General features: G+C 47.3%; 1 protein-coding gene across 1 annotated transcript; it reads right to left on the bottom strand.

Moving 5' to 3' along the window:
- Positions 1 to 1292: 1292 nt before the first annotated feature.
- LOC108579479 lies at positions 1293 to 17458 on the bottom strand. Its single transcript, XM_017943024.1, has 15 exons — positions 13159 to 17458; positions 11547 to 13090; positions 11256 to 11515; positions 10050 to 10083; positions 5060 to 5309; positions 4692 to 4979; positions 4385 to 4622; positions 4062 to 4308; positions 3732 to 3986; positions 3338 to 3654; positions 2959 to 3256; positions 2410 to 2890; positions 2068 to 2331; positions 1711 to 1939; positions 1293 to 1629 (listed from the first exon to the last, which is right to left on the bottom strand). The coding sequence occupies exons 1-15, from the start codon at positions 17456 to 17458 to the stop codon at positions 1293 to 1295; spliced, it is 9342 nt and encodes a 3113-aa protein (XP_017798513.1).
- Between the last annotated feature and the right edge of the window lie 1781 nt (positions 17459 to 19239).

Below are 19239 nucleotides of genomic sequence, written 5' to 3' on the forward strand. Positions count from 1 at the left end.
TACCTGGACGAGCCACGCCATAGCCAGGCCTCCAGGTGAAAGTGTCCAAAGGATTTCGTAACGAGCAGCATCGATTGGGATTGCGCTCGCGACGAGAAATCGTTCGGCTTCGTAACGACCCAGCCACGGTTCGATGCTAATTGGACTCTTTCCTCGGCGACTGCCTCGAAAAAATTCGATAATTAAGGCGATCGCACGAAAGGCTGCAACATTTCCGGTAACATGCTATCGCCGATCCATATTATCTTACGTTAACATCGCAAATAACAACATTTAACCACTCTGTTTCGTCTATTGCTTATTCCCTTTACCGATCGCTGGGCGTTACATTTTTAGCCGGGATCGATCAACTCGAACGGGTATTACAGTACACAGTTTTTTGCAGAAGAACGAATGTTCCAAAGGATAGGTTGTCTTTCTTCTTTGCTCACAGGTGATAACGATCTTGCGCAGCGCGTGTTCGCCGATTCCAAGTCCCGTTAATCGTCAACGAAACAGAGACTGGCTAGATCCTCCTCTGTACCCCGTTCAAAATTTTTCCATATCTCTAGTAGACGTGGAATAATCGTCTATACAGGAAGTGAATTGGAACGTGTCGCGTGGATGACCGTGATCGACGGTAAAGCCATTAATCTAACCCGTGGGTCGTTTTGCGGAAGCGACAACTTCCACGGGACTTCGGGCTCATTAGAAAGCCCCCAGAGCCGTTCCTCTTCCTCCGGGATAACCGTGCGTGGATGCTAATTATAAAGTGGGGAATAATGAAATCATCTGGGTGCTCGCGCGGCTCGCGAGCCCGCTGACTTCCTTGAGAACTTTTTCAACAGGGTCTGCGAGAGAAACGCCTTTATTAACAACCAGGAGGAATCAAGCTCGTGGGATTAGCCGACCAAACTTATTAAGACAAATTGTCAGCTAATCGTCTCGACCTTCCAGCCGTATAAAAACCTCGCGTTAACTCGACGATCTTTATGTCCCTCGTTTCGATCCTACCGATCGATCTTTCGACAAATGGAAATACAAATCTTTCACGAATAAACGTTTTCTTCCTGTCTTGTCCTGTAGCTTGGTAAAAAGAAAAAAAAGGATGAATTTGTTGGAATCGTTCAGCGGTATATTGTACAAAAATAAATACACGACGTTCGACGCCCTCGCGATACGAACTGATTAGTTACAACCTATGTACAGCCACGATCTATGTACAGACATCGATTCTGTCGCAATTCAATCGTGAGACTTTCGCGAAAGATCCTCCGCGATGTCGCGAGTACGTCGCTCTTTCCTCTCCGCCGTCACGCTAGAATGCCAAAGGAGACAGCGATTAAGATCAGGAACGCGTTCACCGTGAACCTCGCCGACGAGTCGAACGCGTTCTGCGTCAAAACCTGACACTGAGAGCTACGAAAGTTCTTCACGTTCCCCTCGGAGTCCCTCGCGAGAACGCACAGCTCGTACTTGTTGCCGGAATCCTGCAAGTCCTGAATCTTAAAGGACCTCTCGCTGTACACGAGATCCTTCTCGATAGCGGACTTGCTGCTGCCAGATTCTCTCACCACCACGTAGAAATCTCCAATGTCCTCGCGAGATGTCACGTACCAAGTCGCTTTCCAGCTTTTGTCCTCCTCGTTGCTGGAAAATAGTCATCGTCACGTGAAGAAAATGCTCCAATTTTCATATTTATTCGCTAGAGGAGGATCTCTTGACACGTACTATTCGATATTTCGATACTTTACGTCAGGTGTGATATCGAATTCGGGGTACTCTTTCACTTCTCTCTCCCCACATCCCATCAGATCCTCGGTCACTTTTATCAGAGGCTTATTGGTGAGGAAATGCGGACTGTCGCAGCTCACGTTCGACCATTCCCTCGGTATCTCCGTGTGAGTGCTCAGCCATCTCTTCAATGGCCTCACGTAGCAATCACAGTGCAATGGATTACCTAAAAATAATGTTCTGTTTAACACTCTACTATGGTGCGAATCAACGTCAAGAACCTCGAATTTCATAAAATTAGATTTGAAAATTAGCAGCGAGCGGGGTTGCAAGAGCGTGTTTCTTCCTTCTTACCAGAGTATTGAAGTTTGGTGCCGTTTTTTATAACCTTCATGAACTTATCGCTGAACACTCCGATCATATTCGACTCCACGTCGAGAATCTTCAAATTTGGTAAAGGCAGGATCTTGTTCAATGGTATATGACTCAGCCGGTTATGACTCAGATACAAATTAGTCAGATTGGTCGGTGGATCGAAGACATCCGGTTCAGAGAGGTCGTTGATCTCGTTGTAAGAGAGATCCAAGGTCTGTATCGCGGTTAAATTCCCAATCACATCTACGAGTATTAAGAAACCATTAAAGGAACATAAAGAACAATTCCTAAATTCAAAACAATCTCTCTCTATACACCCACATCTTCTGATATCGTTAATGTTGTTGTGACTGATGTTCAAGTATTGAATCTTCTTCGTTCCTGTGGTGAGTTCGGAAGTTAAAACAGGCATAGTGTTGTAAGAGAGATCGATCTCCCTCAATCTGTAAGGAATCCAAGGATCGTTCGGGAAAGTTTTCTTTGCGATGAAAGAAATCTTGTTGCGACTGATATTCAGCCTCTCCAGTGACAGGCAATCGTCCAGAAGCCCGTGAGTTCTGTTATCCAGCCTCTCCAGCTGATTGTGAGAGAGGTCCAGCGTTCTCAACGACACCAGACCCTGAAACGCTCCGTTTGGAATCTGTGCGAGCTTGTTGCTCGTCAGATTCAGCGTTAACAGCTGCAGCAAGCCTTCAAAAGCTCGAGTGCTCACGTTCCATATCTGATTGTTGGCTACGTTCAACTCGAACACTATAGGAAGACGTCCAAACGCTGATTTTCCTAGCTCGGTCAACTGATTGTTCTGAAATTACGGTTCACATTAACTACGAGGCAGTTGCACGGTCACAGACTGCAGTACGATTACTCAACCTGCATGTAAAGATACTGCAAGCTAGTTAGAGTGCTGAGAGCTTCCCAAGGGGGCCTCGTTATGTTGTTCGACTGCAAGTCTAGAACCCTCAGGGTTAGCAGGTTCTCGAAGCTACCATACTTCAGATTATCACCCAACCGATTCCCAGAAAGGTCCAGAGATAGGAGAGCGTTCATAGCAGGCCAGACTTCCACGACGGGTATCTCCTCTAACAAATTTTCAGAGATATCCAAGCTACCAAGCGAAATCGGCAGCTGGAAGATCTTCGTCAGTCGATTGTTCTTCACTGTCAGAGTCCTGTAAATCGATCTTGGTTTTATTTAACAAAATATCCAATTCCCTGGTTAAAAGCCAAGTTTTCGCGAACAGATCTATCACCTGCAGCTCGGCAATCTCGTTAGACTACCACGAGCGACGTCGTTCAGCTGATTGTAACTCATGTCCAAGTCCAGCAGCGTCGGCAGTGGTCCAAACGTGGACGGTTTGATCTTCTCCAGAGAATTGTACGACAGATTCAAGAAACGAAGGCTGAACAGAGTTTGAAAGACGGCGTTGTGGATTTCGGATAAATTGTTATGGGACAGATCGATCGTGTGCAGTTCGTACAGCTTCGGGAACGTCTGACGGGGCACCGAGTGTAACAAATTGTGGGACACGTTCAGAACTTTCAGCCCGGTCATGTTGTGCAACGGCACCTGCAATTATTAACGATCATTTCGCTCCAGAATTTCTTAAGCCCGTACGTCGATCTTTATTCGACGCCCAACGACACCTGATTCAGGGCGGTGAATTGATTGTAGCTCAACTGCAGCTCCGTCGCGTACGTGGAACTGTCGAACGAGTACTTGGAAATGTTCTCCAGTTTGTTGTAACTGATATCCAGCACTGTCATGTTCACGCAGTTCTCGAAAGCGCCTGGCTCGATCTTCGAGATCTCGTTGCGGGACAAGTTGATCTTCGTCAAGTACAGATCTTTGAACGACAACTTCTCCACCACTGTTACGAAATTTTCAGACACATCCAAAACCTACGAGAAAGATAAACGAACGAATCAAATTTTTCCCCCCTGTTGATCGTGTGGCTTAGAAGAAAGTATTCCTACTTCCGCAAATTGTAGTTGATTGAACATCTGAAAGTCGATTTTTTTAATGAAATTCCTGGCCAAGTCGATAATGCCTATTCTGGTGACAGGTCCAAATGTTCCTCTGCCAACGTCGTTGATCTGATTGTCGCTCAAGTGCAGTCTTATCAAGAAACGCATACCACGGAACGTGTTCGAGTCTAGTTTCCTGATTTTATTGTGACTCAGGTTCAGCACCTTCAATAAAGAATTTCTAGCGAAGGTTCCTCTGTAAATAAACAAAGAACACGCGTCGATCGTGCAAGTGTTTCGCTCAATATCCACACGTCCACGTTGCTCCATACCTCTTCAAGTCGGAGATAGCATTGTGAGATAGGTTACACCAGCCCATCTTCGTCAAATCCGCCAAATGCGATCCGTCGAGCTTGCTGATCAAGTTGTGAGACAGATCCACGTACTCCGTATCCCTCAAACCCTTGAACTGATTCCTCTTCAGCTCTTTAATCTCGTTGCCGTGAAGATCCAATCTCTTGAGCTTCTTCAGAGGCGCCAGAGCTTCGACGGGAAGAGAAGTCAGAGTGCCTAAAGTGTCAAATAGAAATTTAGACAGAAGATCTAATTAAACGAATCTTCTTTCGCGGGAAATACTACCGTTACTAATCTCCAGCTTCTCAACTTTCCCAGCAGCTCCACTCTCAGCGAAGCTGTCTGCTGGCAAAGTGGAAATTCTGTGCCCAGCTATACTCAGTATGCTCAGATTCCCCAAAATCTGCAATGCTTGACGAGGGAACTTCTCCAGAGTACTGTTTATAACATACAGCTCCTGCAGAGTCCTGTTCACGCCAAGGAAACTGTGCTCCTCTATCAATCTCAGTGGAGTATCGACGAACCTCAGCACTCGAACGTCCAGAGGGTAGAGAGCAGGTCCGTAGAAACGTCCTTGGAAGAAAAGACGACAAAGTGTACAATAAGCTAATCTAAGATTTGAATTCTATCCGAGCGAGGAACAGGAAACTTACCTATGTTACATTTGTACAAAACCAGCTCCTCGATAGGCATGCCCTCGTTGCCGAGATTGGAGAAGGCCAAGCTCAAGCTGGCCAGATTGGTGTTCTCGCAGCGAACGTACAGTCCTCTGTCGCTTCCACGAACGCAGACGCACGGATAGATGTACTTGGGCTCCCTTGGACACCTGAACCGTGGCCCGGGTGGAACGTAACCGCCCATGGCTGGCAGGATCAAGATCCATAATAACGGGAGAAGTATCATCTGCGTGGAACGAAACAACAGGGCGTTCGAAATTAATTGCTCATTATCCGTCGGTGTGGTTGGTCGTGTTGCCTGGATGAAAAGCGGTAACGGGAACAATTACTCGAACAACTGGCAGAACATTTTTTTCCCTTTTTCTTCTTTTTATTAGTCACCAGTCCTGTTGTAATCGCGCCGTTTCGCGCGAAACGTGAGAAAGTTTTCCCCGCGGTCGGTTGGTCCCGCGTTTTAGATCCACAAACACGATAACAAGGCTTATAGATACTCCATAGGCCAATTAAAATTTCCCCCGATTCGAAACGCGACCCTAGAATTAGTCTGGCGGTTGCCTTTCCATTTTCCTCGTTCCTCTTTAAAAACCGTGACGCATCCAGCCGTCGTAGAAACTTCCTCGCGAAGGGACTTCTCAACTTTATTTCGTTACGACGACGAATCGCGCTGGAGGAGAGAGAAAGATGGGAAATTTCGTGGGCGGGGTGGTCAACATCGAGGCGCGACTAATTCGTTCGCGGATCGCCGCTCCGCGGAGCTTAGAGAGACAAAGAAGTCGTAAAAAGACGAACGACCTCGTTGCTGTTACTTCCTTGCCATACTGTGTTTGACGAGGGATCGCGTGCGAGCATTCGTTATCCGCCAATCTGTTTAAGCAACCTTTTCTGCACGACAATTCCGAGGTCGCGAGATAAACCGAATCTGCTCTCAGGAGACAATCGCGTTAATTAAGATTTCACGAAAGTCTCTCAATTCGATCTTTTTTCTTTTCAGCGAGATTGCAACTTATAGAAAGCTGTCGAAGATGAGATAAGCTATTTGGCAGACCTAGGGAAACTGACGATCACCGCCTGCATTCACCGGTTGAAAGTGAAATGGCGCGCCATGAGGCTGATCGCTGCCTACACTTTCCATCGAATCACGAGAGATTATCGTCGAATCTTTCCATGTTGTTGAAAAAGAGTTACAAGTAATTGAAATACACGCTGCGTGATTTCAGTTGAAAAAGAAAGAAATAGAAATTAGGTCTCTGATTAACCGTTAGATCGTGGGCAAGCGTTCGCAGTAGGAGAAAAGACTCTCGTGGAGGAAAGCGTGGGCCAGCGATAGCCAAACGAGTTATATTTATTTCGATCGATGATTTAACAACGCGGCCTCAACCAGCGTTTAAACGGGGTCGAGGAGCGTAATGAAAGGCCCTGATGGCCTGCCGGAGTGTTAATCGTAATTAATCGAAAAGTGGCAAACGGAAGGATTGAACGCTCGCGAGGCCCACTGACCTGAGAAATGAATAAGCACGGTTTATTACGGTTCCAGTAATCTAGTAATTCAGCGAGCGAGAAGGCAAAAAGAAAAGCGTGGTGATCTAGTTTCGCCGCTCGTTTATGCAACGTTTCGGAACATAATACGAGCCTTCCATGACAGCCAGTAATAAACGCGAGACTCGACCCGCGAACGAATATTTTCTCGAAAGCCTAAGAAATTTTCTTTCCTTTTCCCTTCATTCTTCTTCTTTCTAACGAAATTATGCAACGCGAGCCCTAGCTAATGTACCGAAGAGCTCGTTGTATAATAACAGACGCACGCGGAATGAAAACACGCTTTGATCCTTTCACTTATTTTCAGCCGACCTTAGCTGGGCCGCCACGATAAGCAATGAACCGAATCGTTCAAACTTCAGACCTGCAATGAAAAAGGAAAAGCACGCTTCTTGCACCGGTTCTTCTACTGGCGTAATATCGCCTTTGACACCTGATATTTCTGCTGGTTTCTAATGCCGCGAAATCGGAGAAATCTGACCGTGGTGGTATCGAAAGTAACGCGCGGCGAGTAACGACTCTGAGCAGAGGGATGGGAACGCGGTTAAATCGATTGGAGAGAAGCGTGAAAATGAACTTGGTGAATAATTAAAAAAGAAATCTCGTGTGAACGACGCTGTGTCCGTTCCTCGATCTTGCTGGAAATAATTGATGCGCGAAGAAGATACAATAAACCACGCTCCACTTTCTTAGGCCAATTAACGTTATTATGACAATGTGACGGGAGAAAGCACGAAACATCTTACCGCAATGCCGATTCTCAACAATCCTTATTCACCTTTTCTTCTGCGTCACGACCAGAACCCAAGGATATTTTCGTTTCACCAGATGTCCTTGCTGCGGTTACTCTCCGCCAGGTAGCATTAGGAAAAATCCGATCTCTTTCGAAACTCTGTATCGTTTTCACGAGACAATGATGAAATTCTACACGACCACGGTGTCGATAGGTCTTCTCTTGAAAGAGTTAACAAGCGCAGATAGAAAGGGACAGATAGAAAGAAATTGACGACCGGTAGTTAAGGAGGAAACTAATCGCAGGAAAGTTGCAATAGGCAACGTAATAACCAGTAAACCGTATCGCTGTCCACGCGTCGAAATCACCACTCACCGAAGCTAGCAGATGACGCGCGAACGCACGTGGAACCGCGCCATCGTGTACCAGCGCGTTTTTATTCCATTTTTATCGAAAGATTCAACCGTCGACGTTAACTACGCAAGCTTGTAAATTCGATATTTAAATTCGAAAGATGGAATACCTTGTTGCACTTTGCCCGAAAAGGCTCCGAAAGCACGATGACAGTCGTCGCTTTTCTTTTTTTTTTTTTTAAGAAGGACTTGTCTCTCACATATTCGCCGCTGGATCAGATCGTGATTGCCGGCGAGGCGCGCGCGAAATCCAAGTGTCGGGCGTGAAGAAGACAAACGATGGAAATTACGATAACGTTTCACCAGATTTCTGTCTTCGAGACATTCTGCAAGTGGTTCCTGGATGAGGCTGCCGTGAAAACTGAGCCGTGGCTCGATGCTAAAGAGAAAGGCGGCTCGAGAAGTTGAGGCCTTCCTCATTGGCAGTTGATACGCACTGTCCTTTCGTGGACACGCGGCTCTCTGATTCTAAACCGTGAACATTTCTACGAGACGGGGACGTTAAGGTTGCGCTTGATTGGTTCGTTGCCTCTCAGGAGCGTATTCAACTTGATTTCTCAGTCCCCTTTCGAATCCATACAACTTCGGCTCGAATTTCTTTATCTTTCTGCGACTTTCTCGTCGAGATTTTTTAGAAAATCTCAAGGTTGCTACTCGATAAATTTTCGCCCAATTAATTTTTACCAGAGATTCCGTAGGAAGAAACGTTCCCGAAAGGCGCGCTCGCGCTGGAAGAAAGTAAAGTGGAGAACGGCGACCGCGATTGGTCGACGCGGGTGAAAGTCAGTCAGAACGCGGTCTTCAGGATTCCTCTTATGCCAGTGACATCTGTCGGCAAGGAAAAATAATCACAAGGAGATTTTCAATCGATGCTATCGTTTGAACAATTTGTCAGAGTATTATGGAAATCTATCTGAACCTCGTTATGCGGTTTAACGCCGCGGACCATGTTTGTTATTCCTCCGTTCAACCATCCAGAAACGTTGCTAAAGATTGACGAAATAATAACCGGATGTCCCGGTTAGCGATCGTTTAGAGCACAGCGAGAAACAGCGTCACGCTTTTCGAGAAATTACGCGCTCGTTAGAGTCGATAAGTTCTCCGAGTAGCTCGGTTCAAGAACCGGGAGTGCCAGTGAAGACAGCTACCGCATCAGCCGAGTATCGAAACGTCGCATCTAGATCGTGATCCACGCACAGAGATCGGTCGAATAACTTGGAAAACAGTCTTGGAAATATTTCAAAGCATGACTCGCTCGGTGACAATCTCGCTGAAGCATCTTCTACTGTCCCGTAAGTAACAACTGTCGTAGATTCGTTTAACAGATAAGCATCCAACTTCGTTTTACAGGGATGTTAATCACAGTCGTGGCTTTACCAACCCTGGGTTACATCGTAAGGTTCCTCGTTTATCCGAGAAGGCTTCTTCGAGGGAAATAGATTGGGAAATATTTGATTACAGGATCGACACCGTTTGGAGACGTACGAGGAATTATCCGGAGAACAGAGCGATTTCGATCTCTTCAGCAATCTGACGTTTCGATTTTCTTGCCAAGGAAAGTCGATCGGTTTGTACGCAGACTTGGACTACGGTTGCAGGATTTTTCACGTGTGCGACGATTCGGAGAGAGGTTTCCCTGCGATCTGTCCGAATAACACGACATTCGACCAAAGGGAACGAGTCTGCAGCGACGAGGATCATGTTGATTGCGAACACGCCAACGAATGGTGCTTCGTCTATTTTCTCACATAGAATCGGTGTAATTGTTTCATCGTATTCGATGAATTTTCACGATAAACTTTGTCAGGTTCTACCTAAACGAGCTACCGTTCTCGATGGAAGCGGCAGAAGAGAAGGACGTAAAGTCCGAGGAGAAGGAAGAAGTGCCCTCGGTTCTGCCTCTTCTGTTATCGTGATCAAGGCGTATCCCGAACGATTTACACCGATAAAGTAACGAATTCACGTCCGCGAGAATAATCGTATGTTAATAGGATTCACATTCCTCCCGAAGCCTCCAACTCCACCGCGATAATTGACACGTAGTTACGAAAACAGGATCGACAAATCCATCATCTCCCTTTCTACGTATCCCACACTTAGCCGTAGTCATTAGCGTAACATGAAATATGTGGCAGATGCCAGCCGCTTAACTAATGGCGTACTGCAAACACCCATCTCTGTAAAACGTCCGCGAGAGCGGGTGAAATAAAAGAGATGGAGTAAAACGAGTCTGTTCTTTCCACCGCACAATATACACTTCGATTCTTCGAGGGGTTCAACGCACGACCACGTGATCCCGCTTTCCGGTCATGGGCAGTCTGTAAAAAAGTCGAAGGAATAAAGAAGGGAACGTTCGGTCCGGAGCTAAGAATAATCTCGCGTTTGCCTTCGCTCGCGAGCTTTCGTGATCCTTCAGGACCTTGAAACTCCGCACAGCCTGGGGCTGCAGCGATAAGCTGCACGATTCAATAACACACTCTTTTTCTCCACCTTCACCTCCTCCACGGTTGCTTGTTTTACCTTTTAACGCGAGAAACGAGGCGCTCGAGACAGGAGCAATTACGTTACTCACGCTTATACCGAGATGGTTATCTTGAAAAATGAGGGGTCGTGAGGAACGATCGGAAAAAAGTCTTTGCGAAGGAAACGAGGATACGTGGATTCTCAGGCTCTTTATTTATTCCCATTTTTATTTCTTTTTTTTTTTCCTTTTTTTCGTTAAAACTGCAGTGGCAGAGAGACAACTAGAGAATCGCTGACATTGGTCACTTACATGCTAAATGTTTTACAATATTCCATTCTACGTGTTTCGTTATTTAACTGTCGAGCAGACCGATGATTATAATATGGAGATCGGATAAGAAGAATAGCGCAAAACGAAGAAGATTGTGTGCGTGTGTATTCACCCTCCACCCATTTAAACCCTCCGCGGAACGAGCGAGAACTTTTGTGTTATCTGCGTGTAAAGAACGCGATATACTCCGAGCTACGGTATCCGTTTCCTAACTAAGATCGAGTCTCTGCAGTCCGTGCTATTTAATAGAGAAGAGAGAACAAAGTCTACGTAGAGTATCTATGTGTGCGTGGTTGTTTTCTAAATCCAGGAAGACTTGGAAGAAAAGAGCACCGACGATCCATCGTCGTGACGGAAGAAAATTAAAGCTAGCCCAATACACTGTTCATTGTTATTCAGCCTTTAAGGGGAGATTCGACGAACCTTAGAACAATTCGGTTACGTCTTAACTCTTAGTAGATCAAGTGCCGTGCGTATACTAACAATCTACCATTAGTGTAATCGTAATCAGTTACCTTAGAACCCTCTTACTTTATTTACTGTGCACCTCTGACGCTTTCAAGAAAAAAAAAAAAAACAGATCCAGGATTCGTTACGAGTATCTTACCATTAATCGTTACAGCTATCGGAAAGGAATCGTAAAAAAAAAAGAAAGATTTAATCTAAGGAGTCTTATGTAAAATTCGATCGTTCTACTGTCCGTAGTAATAAGAACCAGATTCGTATTGAGACGGCCAAGTGATGCCTGGTCCAGACTTGTCGTTGTCGTAAACGTACTTAATTTTCGGATGAGTGTTCGATCCAAAGAGAGTGTCTCTTATTAAACCGAACATCGCCGAGCCAAGTGCCATGTTGCTGATCATTCCTGCCATCGATGCTGTTGCTCGAGCATGAGCGAGAGCCATTTGAAGGAGAAAAGACGTGACCAATCCGAATCCTGGCATCATTTGAGTCATCTAAAAAAAGCTCCATCATCGAGTTGGTCACCTTCTTCGAGATGATTTCGTCCTCCAGTCGAGGCAATTGGACGACCAGGCTTGATCTCGTTTCCTTCTCGTGCTGATCCTCGACGATCTTGTTATCTTCGATGTTCTCGACGCTGTCAGCGTTGGAGATCTTCAGGTATTTGCCGGTGTGCTTCTCTAAAAAAGATTTGAAGAAGTTTCTGGCTCGTTTCTGCCTCTGTCTCTCCTCTTGATCCCTGGAGGGCTCTCTTTCGAAGACGTAGGCTACCTGGCTGTTCAAAGGCAGGACTTTCAGATCGTCGGAATCCTTCTGAGACTCCAAAGGCACGATGTCTACGTCTTTGCTAGGCTCGACTGGTGTTACACCACCTCCTTCGAAGGATTTCATCCGATCCAGAGATTCTACTTTGCCGGAGAGCTTGTCGTGCAGCTTGGTACCAAAGAGAACTCCGAACGCGTTGTACGCGTCCTCCGAACTGTAATACTTCACGTTTTCGTCATCCACCTCGGAATCGTTCGGTCTGATCTTGTTGAGGAACATCGTGATAATCTCGTCGTCGTTCATCGATCTCTTTATGTCCACGAACTCCTCGCTGTCCTTCAAGAACTGGATGTCAGTTTCTCTCGACTCGTCGATGCTTCTCTCTTTCTTCTCCTTCTCCTTCTTCGTCTTCTCGCCGTCTGGACGTTGGTCGAGAACTTCCTCCATGATGTCGCTTATGATCGTCAATATGCTGGGAAGATTTTTGTTATCCTTAAGCTTGGCCCCTCTGCCTTCCCTGAATCCAGAGAAACTGATCCCCAGTTCGTTGTTCCCGTAGCTTTTGATCCTCAAAGGTCCCACGTTCATCTGAAACTTGTCATCGGACAGTTTCTTGTACCAGTCTAATAGAAAAGTCTCTATCGATTCCTTTCGTTCCATCAGCTCTCTCTCCAAGTCGTTCGGGGACATTCCGAAGAATACCTGAACCTGACTCTCGGTGTTCATCGATCGTCCTAGGAAACCGAAGCTCGGAAACGACGGCAGACCGATCAGAGAAGGCAGATTATTGGTAATCAGAGGCCAAACGAAGATGCCCAGGCATCGGATGAAGCTCAGACTTTGAATACATTGCACGACTTGCGAGGCGAATCCTTTGCTCGTCGACTGATCGTCCAAATCCTCGAGTACTTTCAAGATCTCGTACTGATCGGCTGTCAGAGAGTTCCTCATAGTAGAATTCAACGCATCGACCAGATATTCCTTCGATTTTGGAACACCAGGGCTCGACAGTCTCGCCTGTTCCCTGATTCTAATCAGCAATTGAAGATACTCAGACTCCGTGACGTTCGAAAGCGTTAGAAGTGAGGATGACAAGGTTTCAGGTGCTTCTTCGGTATCGTAATAAGAGTTGGGGATGTCTACAGTGCTCCTACGCTTTCTAGCCTTTGTTTCTGACGATTTTGTCGAGTCTATTGTCTCTGTTTCTCGGTTAACGTTACCGCGCAAGAGGACCTTCTCACTCGAGACACCTAAGAGGATTCCTGGCGGTTGGCCTGCGTAAGCTGGGACGATTCCTTCGTTATCTGAAAGGAGAACATGGTTAACGGTAATTCTAACAAGTCCAACTAATACCAGTGTACGATAGATTCACCTACTGACGGCGTAATCGCTGGAGTCTCTTTTTCCTTCTCGTCTTCGGTCGGCTGAGTAAGATTCCCTTTCGGATCTCTTACGCGATCTCCAACGTTCGCAGATAACGAGGGCAGCGGAGGCAATTGCGGAATCACACCTACGACCTGTGGAATACTGGGAAGCTGAACGGCTGGAAGATTAATGTCGGGAATAGAAGGAATCGGTGCTGGATCGATTCCAGGCAGCTGAGCGAACATGTTACTCAGGCTGAAAATATCTGGTAGAAGAGGAATCTGCTTCTTGAGAATGGGCCAGCCGATGTTGGTCGTGCAGGCTATGAAATTGAAATTAGTTATACAGTCCAGCATTTGCGCGATAAACGACGGTCGATCTGCCTCTGGTAATCCTCGTTCGATCAATCTGACGATGGTTACTTCCTGCGTTGTCATCTGCGAAAGAATCGGCTTGCTAGAGTTCAAGTACGATTTCTCGAGTTCCGAACTCTTGCTCAGAAGATTCGTCAGGATACTTTCGATTTTGTCTTCCATTTCCTTCATGATCGTATCTTCCGTCTTCTCGTTCGCGTTTTTCTCGGATGGTTCACCTTCCAAGGCAGGCGGCGAAGGTTTCTCCGACAGAATCACTTGAAACCTGATGGAACTGGACCCCGAAACGCCAGGTAGGTTCTCCAGACTGCCGAAACTGGGAAAACTAGGCAGCCAAGGATAAGATTGGCCAACAATCGGCCAGGTGATGTCTCTGGTGCATTCCAAGAAATTCCTCTCCTTGGTACACGGAACGATTTTGCCGATGTAGTCTGCTCTGAACGGAACAGGCAACAGATTCTCGGCAATGTGAATGATGTTGATCTGCTGTTCGCTCAGATAGGAAGAGAGGTCTTGGGTTCTCGCTGGAACTGGAGAACCGTGTGAATTCGGGAGAGAGAGCTGTACAGCCTTGAGAATATTGAGAAGAATCGTCTCGGGTAGATCGTTGAAAATTGGGAAGAATCTGGTGTCGGTTATGGTCACCGTGGTGTCTCCGTGTTGTCCAGTCTTCACGTTGGTCTCGGAAAGTGGAGGAGTATTGGAACTGGAACTCTGTTCCGTTAGATTCTGTTTGACAGGAGACGAAGGTGATCCACCACCGATTGGATTGACGATCGATCCAAAGTTAGGGAAATTAGGCAACCAGGAGAAGATACTTTGCAGCGATGGCCAAGCTATGTCTCTGGTGCATATCAGAAAATTGTTCGTACGAAGACACTCGAGCATTTTGTTGGCGAAATCCGGACGTATTCTCTCGGGAAGCAGAGCGTCCACGATTCTTACAATACTCGCCTGTTGCTCGGTCAGTAAGTCGAGGAACTGCTGGTTCCTGGTGATAGAAGAGGAGCTCGCCAGGTTGGTCTTGAACGACTGTAGCTGTAACGCTCGTAGAATGTTGAGAATTACAGTTTCCGGTTGCTCGGTGAATATCGGAACGAATCTGGTGCCTGTTACGCTGATCACTGGTCCATTTGGTACTCTATTCCTCGATTCTTCGTCCTGATAGGGTGTGCTACCCTTCTTCTCCTTCTCGAGGTCCGGAATTACTCGTTCCTGAACCGTCTCCGCAGGATTCGTCGTACTTTCCTTCGTCTCGGACTCCGGTAGGTCGAATTTACCGCTCGTTGCTATTAATTGAGGAAATTCGGGAAAATTCGGCTCGTATTTGGCGACAGTCGGCCATATTACGTATCTGGCGTAGTCGATGAAATTATCGTGCTTGTTAAAGTAGGCGAAACTTTCGTTGATGAAGCCTTCTTGAGCATGCATAGGTATAATACGTTCGGCTAATCGTAGAATATCAACCTGCCTGTTGGTAAGCGTGAAAACTGCCGGCCCTACGAATGCGATAGGCGCGACGATCTTGTTATTTTCGAACTTCTGCAAACACTCCAGGATTTTCACTTCCAGTTCGTCGGAAGTCTGCAACAAATTTTCCGCGCTCTTTAACCCGACCGCATAATACTCGGGTATATTCGGCTCTTTCTGAACAGAAGGGCCGCCGATTACGGGCCAGTAATAGCCCAGGTCCGTGTACTCTGGAAATTGCGGGATGTAGGTGTTAAAGTCGGGCAGCGGCGAAGTTTGAAAATCCGGCAACAGACTGGAGATGTCTGGAAGAGTGGGTACGAAACGCCTAACACTCGGCCAAGCTGAATACTTGAAGCAAGTCAGATAATTGTACTCTTTCATACACCTGACAATGTTCTGAGCGAATTCTAGTCGAAAGGATATCGGGATCAACTGCTCGGCCATGTTCAGGGACAACAGTTGATCCTCGGGAATCAGAGTGACGTAAGTGTCTATCGATTGATCGAAATAAGACGGCGTGGCGGATACCCGTGGATGCTCCTTCAAAGTGTTCCGAAGAACCTGTATAATGACCGCCTCTGGTCTAGGCTTCCTCGATCTCGTCGCGTCGGCGTCCACCACCTCTGGCAGCTCGCCAATGTCTTCCGAGAAGCTGGGGAAAGGAAAGATGGGGTACTGAGGTGATAGGTCGATGATCGGGTACCAGCTCTGATAGTCTGGGAACGCAGGCAACGTTGGGAAATACTGTTTGATCAGAGGCCAGGCGAAGTATTTCACACAGCTGAAGTATTCGAATCTTCTGACGCAGGAGAACATCTGGTCGGAGTAATCTCTGCGCAGAGGTTGAGGGAGAAATTTCTCGCCCATTTGAAGGATATTCATCTGATCTGAACTGAGAAGATTCTGCAGAGTCTCGTTCTTCGGGTCGATGTAAGAGATCAACGTATCGTCGTTCGGATACGCTTCTAGAGCGTCCTGAAGTATGTTGTAGACCACGGAGTTCGGGGTGAGAAGCCTGACTTGATGAAGATTCTGAGATCTACCCGATTTTTGCCTGTTGCCCTGAAACAAGTTAAACAGGTTTATCTCGATTGGTAAATTGTCGAAATTCTGGCTGATACTCTCGGGAATATTGTTCAATATGACAGGCCAAACGAAGATCCATATGCAATTCGCGATATTCAGCCCTTTGATGCACTCTGCGAGATTCGCGGCAAAGGTCTGCCTTTGTCGAACGGGTAACAATTGCTCGGCACATTGAACTATCCTCAGCTGAATCGCGGTCAAGCCGAGATCTTTCAAATTATCCGCGTAAGAAGTTTTCAGAGGGTCCAGCTTCTTTTCCCGAACGATCCTAATCAACGTGACCAGCAACTGGTTGTCCGTAAATTTTGGGATATCTTGCAGCGGTTGAAAATTTAACGGGAACTTTCTATCTCTAATTTTCTCTTGCAAAGAAACAGCCTGATCCCTCCACTTTCTAAGAACATTACCGTTCGCTAGATCAATGCTTTTTACCTTGTTCTTACGCTCGTTCTGGACCTCCTGCTGCGTGAACGCGACCTCGTCCATAGCAACCTCCCGTTCCGCGCTGAGAACCTTCGCCTCGTCCATCTTGCCCATCTCCTGGGCGTCCAGAGCGGCGTCTCGAATCGATATCAACTTCTTGATCTGCCCGTCGACGATCGATTGCTGTTCCCCATCGGAAATCTTCTTCTCTTCCGCGCTCAAGTAGACAGTGGAGCTTTTCCGTCTAGGTTTAACTTCAGCCTCGGCGAACGATCTGTACTCCCTGTCCGGGACGTATTTCTTCTCGGTCTCGGAATTCTCGTTCGACACGATCTCTTCTTCGTTCTTCTCCTCGTCTTCGATCTTTCCCGATTTTCGGAAATAATCGGGGTGAGATTCATCGGCCACATGACTCTCCTCGGCGTCGAACACCTCCGATTTCTTATCGTCAACTGCTCCCTTGGATTCTCCCTTTTCAGCAGCCGAATCACTAACGTCCACTCGAACGTCGAACCTTCTTATCCCCTCGTCCTTCGTCTCGTCGACGTCCTCCACTGGAACCTCGGGCTTTGGTAAGCCTGTTGGTACCAGAGCCACGTCGTTCCTCCTTCGTTTCTTCGCTACACTAGCTTCCTCGCTGCCCTCCTCGCTCACCCCGACAGCCTCCACCACGTCGATATTCTTCACCTCCTCTTCGGAAATCTCTTCTCCCTTGCTGTCGCTCCTTCCTTCGACCACCCCTTTCAGACCGATCTTCTCGTCGACGTTACCAAGCCCTCCCTTCACCTGTCCCTTCAGCTCCGTCGGAAACGTGATCTCCTCATGATGAAGTATACTACGCGCGTGGCCAGCGTGAAGAACGAACAGCAGAAACAGCAGGCAAAGGAAGAAACGAGGGACGAGACAGAAGGTACTCGTTAGCTGTGGGCGTCGCGGGTTGAGTGCTCTCATGGTCGCGGTCGAGAGGCGAATGTCTCGGCCACTTCTGAGCCGGTCTATGGTCAGCCATGGCAGAGGTATGGTAATACATATAGCATCGTCCGGGCAGAGGATGCAGAGACTGCAAGAGTGTACGTACCGGGCTCGACCAACGAGACGCGGGGATTCGCGAGACTGTGTGGATAGGCAACAGCCCGGGAATTTCCATTTTTACGCTGCCCCTCCTAGAGGCCCTTCCCCGTCCCCGGAGGGGTTGTCAGGGAATCGAGTTCGCGGTCTAACGGGTGTAGATGCATTTACGCTTCTTACGATCGTACCGTGGGGAACAAAGATTCGCAGAATCATTCCTCCCGACCATTTCACGCAGCTCTCCTCGACCTCCGGGGCAGCCAATTTTCAAACTTTCCACGAATATTCCGTAACGAAAATGCCTCGGAAATTTTCGTTAAAAGTCCGCCTGTCCCTTGCGACTTTTGCATCGACGAATCAAGTTAGTTGCACGCACCGGTAGGTAGATCCAGTTTTACTCTGGCTTTTTGCTGTAAAGCTACGAACGGTAATGAGCCAATTAGACACAGTGGTACTTGGAAAATAACGCGACGGGCTTCTCTTTGCGAGATTGGTGGTAATTCGCGTTAGATAGAGGAAGAAAGTCGTCTAGATTCTCCACATAGTCTACGATTCTAATTTCTATTCTTCCTGTACGCTGTCTACAGACCGACGAAAGATCGTCGAAAAATCAGATACTACGCTCGTAGAGAGAGTTTTAAGATAAGTTGAAAATATCGAGACGAAACGCAGGTTCGAAGACTCGACTGCGATCGAGCTCGGAGCGTATTCGAGTTGAAGTGAGGAGGAAGAAAAAAGCAGCGAGGGAAGAAGAAGTCGTCGTGGTGGCTGGTAGTATACGACTCGAACACATCGCGAATGGCCAGGTTCCAGGCTCATCTTTAACACGGCCTTTCTGGTTCTGGTGCAAGGGGTTGGATTTTTAGTCCTTGAACGAATCGAGACCAGAACGGAGGGCCAGGGGCGGGGCGGGGCACACGGCAACAAGGCACAGGGAGGGTGAAGAATTTTTACCAAGAGCATTATTTTCCAAGATGGCCTCCCTCCGTTTCCTTCTTCGGCGCCTCTTCTCCTCTCCTCTTTCCTTCCATTCCATGCCGGATTCACCGTGCAAACCCGATGCAGTAAACCTGTACCGCCGTTTCTTCCTTTTATCCGGCTGCTCCGCGAGTCGCGTCAGCCTCTGCTCTTAAAGGTCTGTCCACAACACGCGTTCACCTCACTTTTCACCGGCGATTTCGTGCAAAGTGTAAATGGTTGCTTTCGCCAGTTTTACACATTCACGCTTACGGTTATGTCACACGATCGTTTGTGAAACTTCACGTTCACGTAATCTCCCTGTCGATCAATTTTCCCCTGTTCGCTTAGATAATCGAGTAACGACGCGTTAAGGGGTCAGCGTGCGGTTGCATCGCCGAGAAAGTCATTATCTCCGGTAATTTCGTCGAGATTACAAGCTACCTGCGTTAATCTCTCCAATATAGGTAGAACGAGTGGAACGATGGCTAAACCCGGCGTCGCGGAATGTAACAGTTCACGAGAGAACGGAAAACGCCCATCTTCCCGTTTCTATCGTCGTTAGATTTATCCGTAGACCTTTTCGACGAAAGGCGTGGATCCTTCCCCACTCGAGGTAACAATAGACCCATATGCTGCATCGTTGACACGACGATGCTATAACTACTCGGTTCCACGGTCAGGCGGTCCCATTCGAGGCGAGGAAT

Source organism: Habropoda laboriosa, unplaced genomic scaffold (genome assembly GCF_001263275.1).
Source record: "Habropoda laboriosa isolate 0110345459 unplaced genomic scaffold, ASM126327v1 scaffold33, whole genome shotgun sequence".
In the NCBI taxonomy this organism is placed as follows: Eukaryota; Metazoa; Arthropoda; class Insecta; order Hymenoptera; family Apidae; genus Habropoda; species Habropoda laboriosa.

Excerpts from the sequence above, each read along its gene's own strand:
- LOC108579479 (XM_017943024.1), bottom strand. The coding sequence starts at position 17,458 with ATGAGAGCACTCAACCCGCGACGCCCACAGCTAACGAGTACCTTCTGT. Across the intron at positions 13,091-13,158 it reads AGCGATTACGCCGTCAGTAG|ATAACGAAGGAATCGTCCCA; the intron begins GTGAATCTATCG and ends TTCTCCTTTCAG. Across the intron at positions 5,310-10,049 it reads GAAAGCGGGATCACGTGGTC|ATGATACTTCTCCCGTTATT; the intron begins GTGCGTTGAACC and ends CGTTCCACGCAG.